The sequence below is a fragment of the Cnephaeus nilssonii genome (genome assembly GCF_951640355.1).
Source record: "Cnephaeus nilssonii genome assembly, chromosome: 1".
Taxonomy (NCBI): domain Eukaryota; kingdom Metazoa; phylum Chordata; class Mammalia; order Chiroptera; family Vespertilionidae; genus Cnephaeus; species Cnephaeus nilssonii.
The window spans coordinates 26,258,774-26,272,011 of record NC_137072.1 but is presented as its reverse complement, the minus strand read 5'-3'; the positions used below and the strand labels follow the sequence as shown (position 1 = coordinate 26,272,011).

Here is a 13,238-nt window from a genome sequence, read left to right as displayed (position 1 = left end):
TTGACCATCTTTCCATATGTTTATTTACCATGTATATATCATCTTTGGTGAAATATCTGTTCATATCTTTTGCCATATGCTAGTTGAAATTTTGCATTTTTATTGTTGGGTGTGAGAGTTGTGTGTATTTCTAAATAGTAGTTTGTTGGCAGATACATGGTTTGCGAATCTTTTCTCCTAGTCTGTAGCCTGTCTTTTCATCCTCTGCACAGAGGCATTCACAAACAAAACATTTTTTATTTTGATGAGATAAAATTCATTAGTTATCTTTTTATGGATCATTCTGCTTATATTTAGTCTAAGAGCTTTTCACCTATCTCTAGATCCTGAAGGTCTGCTATTTTTCCCCTGAAAGTTTATAGCTATATTTCACAGTCTATGGTCTGTTTTGAGTAAATTTTTGTATAAGGTGTGAGGTTTAAATTTGCTTGCTGTAGGTGGGTTCTTCTTGCTGGTTCTGCCTACCAGTCTCTGTATCCCTTGTCAGAAACAAGTGTCTCCGATCAGCAGGAGTAAGAGTGCTTCCCCAGGCCACTCGGTTTGGGCAGGGCTCTGACTTAACCCTGCCCCTGGTGGTGCTGGCTTGGCCTGCTGTCACAGGGACTCCCAGTCTGTCCATAGGAAAAATGGGCCTCGGTAATTTTTGAGATCCATTTTTATAATTAAAGAACTTTCCAGTCTTACACCTATACATTAAATGGTGACTCAGTCCATGAGGGAGAGAGTTCATTTGTTTCATGAAAAAAGCAATTAGGAAAAGTATATATTAAATGCATTTAATTATGTATATATTTTATATAAGTATGGGATTCTTATTTAAACAGTAAGCATAGATCAATTAGATATACAACATAATTTGAGAGACAATGTAATAATAACATTAACAATAAAAGTCACTTTTATTTATTAGGTGGTGTTATATTCCAAGTACTGAACTCTAGGTTATTATATCATATTGCCTCTAATGCTTAAAACAATCCTACTAAAGTAGGACTTGTTCTCTTTATTTTATGGTTGAGTAATTTAAAGTTCAAATGTTTAATTAGCTCACAGAGCAACATGCAGGTGGAAAATGCAAGAGATATGAATAAGGTCCAAGCTAATGTGAACTTAAGGCTGCTGTTCTTTACACTAAAAGGCCTAGCCTGCCTATTAGAGATAAAACATATAAGATGCAAAAGAGCACAGATGGAATGAATTTATAATACAGTCATCATAGTCATAAGTCAATGAAAAGTGAGGTCAGGGCCACATGAGCAGTATTTGTAAGACAGCCTTATTGACTGTCTCATTGTCACGATTTTACATGGGCCTGTCTCATGGACTTTTCAGCTTCTAGCCTCTTAAGGTCAAAGTGAAGGTTACACTAGCCACCTCTCTAGCCTTCTTTAATTTTTATGGCATACTGTAAATGCTGTCTACAATGGAACCTTAGATTCACTTTGTCCCAGAGGGTCTTTTAATGAGAGAGAGAGAGAGAGAGAGAGAGAGAGAGAGAGAGAGAGAGAGACCCAGCCAGTTTGGCTCTGTGGATTGAGTGTCGGCCTGCGACTGAAGGGTTCCAGATTCAATTCTGACCAAGGTCACATACTCAGGTTGTGGGATCCATCCCAAGTAAAGGGGGGGGGGGGAGGGTGCTTCAGGAGGCAGCTGATCAATGATTCTCTCTCATCACTGATGTTTCTATCACTCTCTCCCTTCCTCGCTGAAATCAATAAAAATATTTTTTTAAAGAAAGAAAGAAACAAACAAAATCTGGCCTCTCTCTAGATTCGACAGAAAGGAAGAACCATTAATGTTCATGAGAATTTAAAAAGTCCAGAAAAGAATCTCTTTAAGTTACTTTGCTTATGTATTAGCGAATGAAAAGTCACATGGCAACATGAGTCATGGTTCAAAGTTTAAATCCTAATAGTTGAGATTTCTCACTTTTAAAAAAATCTCCCCTGTTTTCATTGATTTTTAGAGAGAGAAGAAGGGAGATAGAGAAAAACATTGATGTGTGAGAGAAACATCAATCAACTGCCTCCCATATGTGCCCTGACCTGGAATCAAACCCCCAATCTTTTGGTGTACAGGACGACACTCCAACCAACTGAGCCATCCAGCCAGGGTGAGATTTCTTACTTTTTAATTCAAGAAATCCAAGGAGCAAGATTGTCCTTTCCTCACTTTAAGAGGCAGTGAGTCATTTCTATTCTAAATGTTTATGTTCACAAAACCAGTTCTGCTTCAATTAAATAAACAAGCCCACTAACCTTCACAAAGCTGTAATGACACTGTCCATCACCACTGGGGATTAGGAAGTTGTTGTCAAAGCTGATCTCCAGGTGATTACTTTCGTGAGTAATGACTGTCCAGGAACATCTGCTGTTCTCGGGAAAATTCTGAGGCCAATGAGGGGATCTGATTGTACCGTTATCTGAGTGAAGTATTCCACCACAGCCTTAAAAAGTGTCATGGAAAAAAGTCATTAATTTGTGAGGAAAATAACAATTTTGATAAACCAAGACTTTCAGAGAAAACACATTTCTAAATATGAGATTCAGTTCATCTTTCCTTTTTTACGAGTCACTGGCCTTTGGGGCAGGTATACAACAAGAACGCTCAATGAATGTAAGGTGCATTGAATCCACAGGAAGCGTCAGCTGTTACTGTTTGGTTATACCCCTATGAACTCAACTGAGAACTCTAATTCTTGTCATAAAGAGGATGGACTTCTATCCTGTCTTCAAACGATATCAATATGCTTTACTCCCGTGAAGCTATATAATCTTTGTGGCCCAGCAATCCCAAATTCTGTATTTTATTACCACTAACACATGAGAATACAAGTCTATAGTCATTTATAATTTAACTCTAACACACAGGACTAGAGCAAATGATTTTGAGGAGGGGAAAATTATTCCATTAAAGCACCATGATTCATTCATATTAAAACACTGATAGATGAAAATAAATTACATTGATTGACATAAAGAAAAATCTAGAATTATTTTATATGATTGAAATACATACTTAAGACATGACAAAAGAAAAAAAGTAGAGACTCAAGACAAAATGAAGTCAAATTAAAGAGTATTCCCTGAATCTTTTGCTTTTAAACCCTTGGAAAATCAGTGGTTCATCTAAAACTCCCCTCTGACTTACACAGTAACCAGTGGTTTAATGAGGGAAAATGTGACTCATTCCATAAAGACCTTCATGATAACTGACTCTCCTGGAAAGAATTGCCCTGTGTGTGTGACATTGCAGGCTTTAAAGAAATCCTGATTAAAGTCTCCAGTGCAAGTTCTTATATTTTCTGGGAACTTCATATCTTACATACACAAAAGTTACATCCTTTGAAATCAAATGTATGATTATTTGCCACGTACTACAGGCAGAGCATTCATTCTAAATCACAAATCTCATTTTGCAATTTTGTTGCTCAGCACTGTTCAATGGCTCCCCCCTGCTTAAGGGATAATATGGAAGCCCAGGCTCTTCTTGATGTAGACTCTTATCTTCCTGCCATCAGCTCACCACTCATCAGTCCTCCTCCAGGCTCCAAACATATTAAATTACATGTAATTCCAACACATCTTTTCTATTACTTGTGATTCTGTGACTATGGAGGTAGAATGGTGAAGTGTTTAGATCAAAGTTTCTGGGCTCCATTCTCTTTATTTAAATCCTGACTCCAGTGATTATTAGCTACATGACCTAGGCAATCCTAGATTCCGCCTGTGCAAAAGAGAAAAAAAATATGTATTGTGTCTTCCTTGCAGGGCTGCTACATGAGATGACACATTTAGAATTTAGTCTTACAGAGAGTAGGTACAAAATATATACTTGTTGAATTTGTTATTAATTTTTTTTAAATAACTCAATGAAAAAAGACAATAAGTGCAGAGAATGTTTCTTTTACCTAAAGTGTGCATGTTCCACGTAGCATAAAATCCACCATTTTGCACCGAATGGTCTGAATTGAAAATCACCACCAGCTGGTTAGAGCCAGACTGGATTGGACTGGGGCTTGAAGTTCCACAGTATTGTCCTATTATGGGAGACCCTGGAGAACCACCATTCCTGATGGTGACAGAGTCCCAGGCACAGGTGATATGGCTTTCAATATCAAAGTCACTAAATGTAAGCTGCAGAAGAGAAAAGCAATAATGAGGCACTCTTATCCTACCTAATAATAGACAAATATGCAAATTGACCGTATCTTCGCTATGCCCGCGATTGGCCAGGAGGCACGGGGGGGCGGGACTCGGGGGGGCTGGGGTAGCCAATTGGGCCGGCAGGACGCTGAGCTCGCATCGCCAGCGGCGGCTCAAGCTCAGCGTCTGCGCCATGGCTGTGCTGAAGCACAGAAGGGGCCTCTGGGGCAGCGAGCTCACGTCCCACTGCGGACCATCAAAAGCAGGGGAGCTGGGTGCCTGTCCACTCAGGCACCCAGCTCCCCCCCAAACATGCATGATTCAATCATGCACTGGGCCTCTAGTCCTATATAATAAAAGGGTAATATGCAAATCTACCAAATGACAGAACTACCAGTTGCTATGATGTGCACTGAACAGGGGGCAAATGCTCAATGCAGGAGCTGCCCCCTGGTGGTCAGCACGCTCCCACAGGGGGAGTGCCACTCAGCCACAAGCCGGGCTCATGGCTGGTGAGCAAAGTGGCGGTGGCGGGTGCCTCTCCCGCCTCAGTGGCAGCGCTAAGGATGTCCAACTGATAGCTTAGGCTCATGAGGAGCAGGCCTAAGCCATCAGTCGGACATCCCTCGAGGGTTCCCGGACTGCAAGAGGGTGCAGGTTGGGCTGAGGGACCCTCCCCTCCCCAAGTACATGCATTTCATGCACCAGGCCTCTATTTATTTTATAAGCAAGTTGTGAGTTTATCTACCTAGAGTGGGATAAGGTCCTCCAAATCATTTTATTTTGTCTTAATTTATACAATTTAATATTTATGTCTCTTATTTAATTCTCCCCTGCCCTCCTCTCTTCTTCCTTATTAAAGTTTATCTTGAAAATTGTGAGAAGGAATATCTCTCTCTAAACTGGAGCACTAGGGGACCTCCTCAGTGCCCTGGGCAGGGATGGCAAGCATATCAAGAACATGAATACACTGCTCTCCAGGTGCAGAATTATCTTCTACAGTATGTATACTCTACAATGCTTGAAAATGAGAGTTCATCTTTCATTAATTATAAACTTATAGATGTCAATGTATATACTATAATGAGAGAATTTTAGGGAGAAAACGATCTGATTGCAAGATCAAAGCGTAATATTTGCTTATTAAAAGAACTCTGTTCCCACACAGGACATGATGTTGTAGTTCTAATGGTCTCAGGAGTAATTTACTCAGGCATCTGAACTCACAGTGATGGTGTCACCTTGTGGGACTTCCAACAACCAAGCACAGTGGGTCAAGCTGTCATACGAAGCTGGGTAGTTGGGGCTTGCGATCACTCCACTCTCACCTATTTGTATTCCACCGCAGTCTGAAAGTAGATTTGTGACATTCTAAATAAGATAGGAAAAAAAATACCCGCAAATCCAAGGTAAAGTAATACCTAAAACTGTCATATTTTATGATTTAAAAATACAATAAATGAATACATATGTGAAGCTGGATAAAAGCAAAGTAAAACTGGGTTAAAGATTAGAAATATACAGAATGCCATATACAGAACCACATAGTGAAAACAGGCTCAAGTTTAGTATGAAGCAAAAAGAAGATAATCTGTACCATAAATGGAGAATAATTATAAGTGTGTATAACCGAGAGTAAATGTACTAGAGACAAAGTAAATAACATTGCCTTTCTGGAAAAAACTAGGCCAGTGAAAAAAATATAAGTTGGAAGAATATGATTAGTACCATAATTGAAGATTTTGTCACCTGATAATAAACATATATTCTATAGTAAGCTTTCACAGTGCACATTAGCATAGCAATTTGAAGAACAGATATACTTATAAAACATAGTATGGTATGATGTTTTATACAAATAATGCTGCTTCCTGATGTCTGACTTCTTTATTTTATTTTAATAAAAAAAATAAACTGACAAGATGGTTGATTGAGCAATCAATCTCACTCCTCCCAATCAACCATTTGATTGTAATAAAAAATAATTAGATAAAACCATAACCAAAACATTTTGATTCATATCCAAACATAATGGAAAGAAAGGAGATCTCCAAAATCAGCAAACAATAAGTGTACTCAAATTCTGAGGGGTAATCACAAACTGAAATTGTATTAGTCTGAGAGAATACAGAACCAAGCTATGGGCCACAGGGATTGGGGTCTAAGGTTCAGACAGAAAGAGAACATATGGCCTTGAACCTCCACAAAACCAAGGCATGGAATTGAGAGTTTTACGTCAAGTTGGGAATCTAAAAGAACTGCCATGTTAGTGAAAAGGAGCTAGAAAACTTTAATGGTCCAAAGAAGCAACAGGAGTCCTGCCTGTATTGGATGAAATTTTCAGGCACTAAAATGAATGTCACAAATACAATCCAACACAAAACATTAGCAAATAATATCCAGTAATATGTTCAAAACATATACTGTGACCATGTTAGATTTATTTCTGGATTGGGTTTATCCTGGAAATCAAAGACTGGTTTAACAAGAGAAAAACCTTTCAATATAATTTATTACATTAACATATTAAAAGGGGAAAAATAGGACCATCTCAATAGATGAAGAAGAATTATTTGATAAAATCGTGTATCCATTCACAGAAAAAAAAAAAAGAGCAAACAACTTTTCATATACTAAGAATTTAAGGGCCTTACTTTATTCTGATTAGGAGTACTTATTGAAAACCCAAGAACAACCAATATATTTAACAATAAAATATCATAGGCACTGACATTAAGGTAAAAAAAAAAGATGCTATCATCTCTTCCATTCAAAATTATGATAATGGCTTAGCTAATGAAATAAATAAGAAGAAGAAATAAAGTATTGGGGCTGCAAATAAAGCACTATTATTTGCAGAAAATATGATGATTTACACAGACAAACCAAAGATAATTATAGACAAAATACTAAAACTAATGAAAGTATAGCAAGATCCTTGGGCTAAAGATCAATGTAAAAAAAATTAAAAATTCCTAGATATCAGCAACAACCAAACGGAAAATGTAATTTAGAATGTCTTATTGACATTGGCAACAAAACCAATAGCAACCTAGAAATAAATCTAACAAAATATATGTGTGATCTTTACAGAAACTATTATACAAATTTTATCTATTATTTTATTGCCAGAGTTTGAGAGCTTAATCAGAAGTCTTACCTGTAAAGAAATACTCTGCATGGAATCCAATATGTTCTACACGGTCATTAGTGACAAAGTGTATCCATACCTGAGAATAAGGTATAACCAATGGCACTGTAGATGCTACAGATCCACAAAGTCTCCATATCAGAGGCCCATCAGCATTCCCTGAACAAAATATCACACCAAGTGCCATTATTTATATAGATTTTAAGTGAATTCAGTAAGAATCAATCATAACAAAATTTCAAGGTATTCATGACACATGCTTAAATTATTTAATAGCAGACATTTCAAAAAATTTCTTTCCATCTTTGTCAACTGCAAAAGAAAGAGTCCCTCCAGCAGGGTAAAAATAAAAAATAAAATGCTGTGTATTTTTGTATAGGCCTCTTTCTCTAATATAGGTGCCATGTTATTCTAATTTATATTTTCATAATTATTTTAGCATATCTAAACAGAGATGGAACATTTTACTGCTTTCATTCTTTTTTCTAGGGGAAGTCAAGGATCCCTCTTTTTTTAGGGAGTAAGAAATATAAAACAACAATGACAAAATACATTATCAAGATAAAAGTGTTAGGGTTCCAAAATGGCAGCCGGTGAAGTGGAAGCTACACTGACACTCTCCCAGGACCAAACTGGAATTACAACAAAAATACAGGAAAACCATTCTGAATAGTTAACTGAAGACTGGCCGGAGAGCACCCTGACAACCAAGGACAGAAAGTGGAGATCACACAGAGACTGGTCCTAGAAGAGGCAGAGAGGGGATCTTTTGAGAGAAGTGTCCAGGGAGCTGGCTCCACCAAGCAGGTGGGGAGCCCGGAGAGAGTGAAGACCCGTAAGCAAGTGCCTTTATTGGGGGTCATGGTGGAGAATGCAACAAAAGCTGTGAGGGATTTCCCTGGTGCGTTTGAATGTCACCAGGCCACAGTCAAGGGAGGGCAAGAAGGGGAGCTTGTGGCAGGGACCGGCCTTATCACTCTGGTTCACATGGGCACCTGGGCAGGTTGCTCACAGCCTGTTTGTGGGGATGTCGAGGCATCAGGAAAATATGAAGTTTTTACATTTGCAATAAGCTTTTGTATAAAGTTCTGATGTGAACACAGCTTAAATTTCTCTTGGCTAAATACCTAGAAGTGTGATCACTGTGTTATATAGTAATGTATTTTTAATTTTATAGGAAATGTTTTCTAAAGTGGATGCACCATTTCATTATTATCGGCGATGTATGAATATTCAGGTTGCTCTGTGTTCTCACTAGCATCTGGTATTGTTGGTATGTGTGTGTTTTTAAATTTTAACTTTCTGATGTCTTGTTGTGATTTTCATTTGAATTTATCTAATGACTAATGAGGTTGAGCTTTTTTTCCCTTTGCTGTTTGTATTTCTTCTTTGATAAAAATATCAATTCAATTATTTCACCCAGTGTTTTATTTGTTTTCTTATTGAGTTTGATATGATTAGCAAATATCTTCTCCTTATCCTTTCATTCTTTTAGTGTAATTCATAGAGCAAAAGCTTTGGTTTTTATGAAGTCCAATTTAACATTTTTTAAAAATGATTTTAGTGTTGTAATTAAGAACACATTGCCTAACCAAGATAACAAAGAATTTTTCTTCTGGAAGTTTTGTAGTTTTAGATTTACATTTCAATTTATGATACATCTTAAGTGTTTATATAATGTGAGGTATGGGTTGAAGTTCTCTCTCTTTCTCTTTCTGCATATAGAGGTCTTTTTGCTCTAGCACATTATTTGAAAAGGCAATTTTTCCCCATTGAATTGCCTTTGTGCTTTTGTCCAAATTCAAATGTCCTTATTTTTGTAGGTGAATCTGTGCTATTCTGTTACATTGAACTGTATATCTAGACTTTTGCCAATACTATATTGTTTTTACAACGTAGCTTTATTGTTTTTATTCCCATAGATTTATAGTAAGTTTTGAAATAAATTAGCATATGTTCTCTAATTTTGTGCTTTTAAAAAGTTGTTTTGGCTATTTTAGTTGTCTTTCCATATAAAATTTTTAATTGGTTTGTAACTATCCCAAGTTGCCTGAGATTTTGATTGGGATTATACTAAATCTAGAAATCAATGTGGTAAATGTTTCATGTGCCCTTGAGAAGAATGTGTATTTGATTGTGATTTGGTGAAGCATTCTGTAAAATGTCAGTCAGGTCATGTTGCTTGATAGTGTTACTAACGTCTCCTATAGCCTTAAAATCAATCAATCAATCAATCAATCAATAAGTGACTAATATTTCAATGATTTCTTCACTGAATTTAATAAACTAACATAAAAGGTATTAGTACTCAGACCAAGAACTATCATATTTGGAGCTGAGTATTTTATGAAGATTACTTTTCACAGTAATGTAATTAACATTTATAGTGCACCTGCAGCACTCACACTGATCTGCTCTGTTTTTTGAGTCAAACATCACTAATCTTATAAGTCAACAAAAGATAGTATTTTCACTGTCTGTAAACTGAGGGAGTAGAGAGATTGCATTTAACTGCTTTATTTGATTCTATGAGCCAGTGGTTTTGAGCCAGGTGGCAATGGTGAGGGTTTATTAGAATTATATGGAGAACATTCTCAAACTACAACATCCGTTTCTCTCATAAGCCTTCTCTAGATTTGTCTATCTTGGAGAGCCCAGATGGTTCTTCTGCTGAGGTAGTTGGTCTATAACCGTAGACTTTATCTAATTCTCCTTCTAGAAAACATTATCTTCCATGTTTTCAAACCCATCATTAATTCCTAAAGTTGCCCCAGAACATTGCCAACAGCAAACTACATTAGTTCTTGCTGCTTTCAGCCTATTTTTCTTTACATTTTGCAATAACATGGAACTTGGTGAACCTTGGACAAAATAGATGGTCTACAATGTTACTTTCCTTCTCTATTAGTTATTTGTTTGTTTGTTTGTTTTTTAACCAAGAAAAGAATATCAATAGATAATGTATGCCTTGACTATGGGAAAGAACTAAAATGTATTCATCTTTTATGAATGAAGATATTTAAACATCCTTAAGAGAATTATTATTTACCAAGTATACCTCAATCCTTTTCTGTCATGAAATCAAAGACAAAATTTGACTGCTCTGGGGATGAATCCTCAAATGACTTCCAGGTGCTTTTCCATCTGGTGTATTTTGAAACTTCTTTTGACTTCTAAGGCCTAAGCAGACTTCCACAGCTGCTTTTATGAATCCTGTAAGTTCAGTAAACCACTGACACTGACAATTTTATGTTCCAGTCTCTGAGGAAAGGAGTCTGGAGTACTGGTTACAGTGAAGGGGCCACCCTAACGCATTACTAGTAAGAGAGCAAAGACAAACCAGAATCTCTCATCAGTTGAACCACACGGTCTGGTTATGAACACGGATTCATCTTGCTCACTGCTCATAGGGCATGTGTTCCTCAGTTGGGCACACACAGAATTATGGCTCTGCTGACCAACATTCTTTTGGACCCTATGTACGTATATTACAGCCATCTGGTACCTCTCATCCTTGGTGGTCTCCAGGCATAAGAAGAATACTGTAGATAAATAGAAGAACAGGATCCTATTGAACTCACCCACTCGGAACTCTAGGACATCAAACTGACAGTCTTGGTGACTTTCTAGGTAAAAATTCTCAAAATGAATGTAAATGGATGAATTTTCCTGATTTGGATTGCTGAGAGTCCATTCACAGTTTAGGTTTCTTGAGTAATTGCTGACTCCATTATAGCCAGGAGAAGTAAAGTTTCCTTCCGGGAAATTGGTAAGGGCCCCACCACACACTAAAGACACAAAAGGCAACAGAGAAAGTAGTAAAACTCCCATGCCATAACAGAAGACACAAACAATATAGGAATAATCAGTAACATAACAGCAGCAACGTTTTTACTTTTTTCCCCCCCTAGGTGAAGTCAAAGCTGTGGGTAAAATGGCTGGCTCATGCATGCAAACTATGGAAGAAGTTTCTGTGGGTTTAGAACAAAATATGTGCAAAAATGAGCAGTTTCTTTATTTTCCTGTAGGAGAAGAATAAGTAGGTAGGGATTGGCTCTGCATCAATATCTCCTAATTTGGGGCCTACTGGTCATTAATATTTAATTTAGAGGAATATTGAAATATAACGGTGGTCCCAATGGCTTCTAATTAGCAATTCTCCACTTGATCCAATAATTTAATTGGATCAAACAGATCATATAACATTACAGTGCCAATAAATTGCCCCTTTAAATAGGAAATAAAGACTTCATATATCAATAACTTAAAGTATTTAATATGTAGTTCAAATTTTTCTAAATTTAAAACCTCTTAGATAATAACACCAATAAAGAGAGTAGGAGGATATTTAGAATAAAAAGGCCATACCTTGCTTAATTTTCAAATACTCTACGTCAAAGGTGAACCCCCCCATTCATTTATGCTGGAAATGTGTATAAGAATGGATTGCTAAGAAACAGTAAACTATCTCTGTCTTAAATTAATGTAGATACTTTCTGGAAGGGAATTACCTTCTAAGAGGAAGATGGTCTCATAGCACAAAAGAATAACAGAGGACTGCGGGAATGAAAACCAGCTATAATCATGGAATTGAGCTAGTACCTCTTCTAACAGCATTTTTTAAAGTTTTAATTCACAATGGCAGTCTTCTTTCCAAAACCAAAGGAATTTTTATTTTTTAAATTTTTATCCATCATGGGTTTTCTATCTGGTTATGCATGTCTGTCTTATGTAGAAGATCCTAGCTGTCACTTTAATCACTAAAGTTAAAGTAGATGGCTCTGCTGCTGTGGGCAGTAGCTGCGGGGACATCTGCAAGCATATATATTTACTAGAGGCCCGGTGCATAACATTAGTGCACTGGGGCGGGGGGTCCCTCATCCCTCATCCTGGCCTGCGCCCTCTCACAGTCCAGGACCCCTTGGGGGATGTCCGACTGCCGGGTTAGGCCTGCTCCCGCCACCGCCACTGTGCTCACCAGCCATGAGCCCGAGCCCAGCTTCTGGCTGAGTGGGGCTCCCCCTGTGGGAGACGTTCTCTACATTGAGAGCTTCTCCCCCTGGTGTTCAGTGTGCGTCATAGTCATTCCACTGTTCGGTCAATTTGCATATTAGCCTTTTATTATATAGGATAACACACTGTATTACCTGCATCTTCACTGGATGTGTAGGAAGCACTGAAGCCTCCATATGGCCTGGACCCATCAGTGAAATAAATGACTTTCATTGTATTTCCTGAAGATTTGATCTCATCACTTATATTCACACTGCTACATAGCTTCTCGAGCACGGGTGAGTTACTTCTAATGCCATTGAACACCTGTTAGAAAAACAGTTTAACCTTTAGACACACAGTCCATCTTACTGAGTACTTTTTAGGAGATTATATTCCCAGCCCAGACACACTTCCTTCTAAGGAAACCCTGTGCTAAAATGAATTACTTAACAATTCAGGCTCCTAGCCCAGTGCCACAAACCACTATGTTACCCAGAGCACATTTTGTGGCCTCAGGGTCATTTCACTAAATGAAAAGACAGCAGCAATGCCCTCCTGCCATGTGGTGACAAGTGAAAAACTGCTGTACTCTCTGCAACAGGAAACTGTGCTCTAAATGTAAAGTAGATATGCCAACATGCTTACATCTCAGTTCACAGAGTTCACTGCTGGGCAGTTTTTCTTAACAATGCATCAGGACCTTTGATAATTAGAATGAAGGCTGAAATTTTTGTCTCTGATGATGTAAAGTATGTAATCAAATATTTTTAAATGCCTTGAAAAGTAATTTTAAAAGTCCATCTCATTATCAATTGTTCTTTCCTAATTACTAGTGGATTCAAGCTTCCATTCTCTTACTAATTTGAATTTTTAAAAGTTGATTAGATTATCGGTGATTCCAAAATATTAAACAATAACTCTAGTTATGTTCATAGTTATAATAATTG

The 13,238-nt window shown here is 37.4% G+C and overlaps 1 protein-coding gene across 1 annotated transcript in view; it reads right to left on the bottom strand.

The window, feature by feature from the left end:
- Nucleotides 1–13,238, bottom strand: part of CUBN (cubilin) — a 324,986-nt gene that overhangs the window by 70,533 nt on the left and 241,215 nt on the right. The window contains exons 49-54 of the mRNA XM_079772268.1: nt 12,444–12,615; nt 10,878–11,084; nt 7,306–7,455; nt 5,373–5,494; nt 3,911–4,136; nt 2,259–2,446 (exon numbers count right to left, since the gene is read on the bottom strand). Coding sequence (XP_079628394.1) covers nt 2,259–2,446; nt 3,911–4,136; nt 5,373–5,494; nt 7,306–7,455; nt 10,878–11,084; nt 12,444–12,615 — 1,065 coding nt within the window. The remainder of the gene's footprint in view (nt 1–2,258; nt 2,447–3,910; nt 4,137–5,372; nt 5,495–7,305; nt 7,456–10,877; nt 11,085–12,443; nt 12,616–13,238) is intronic.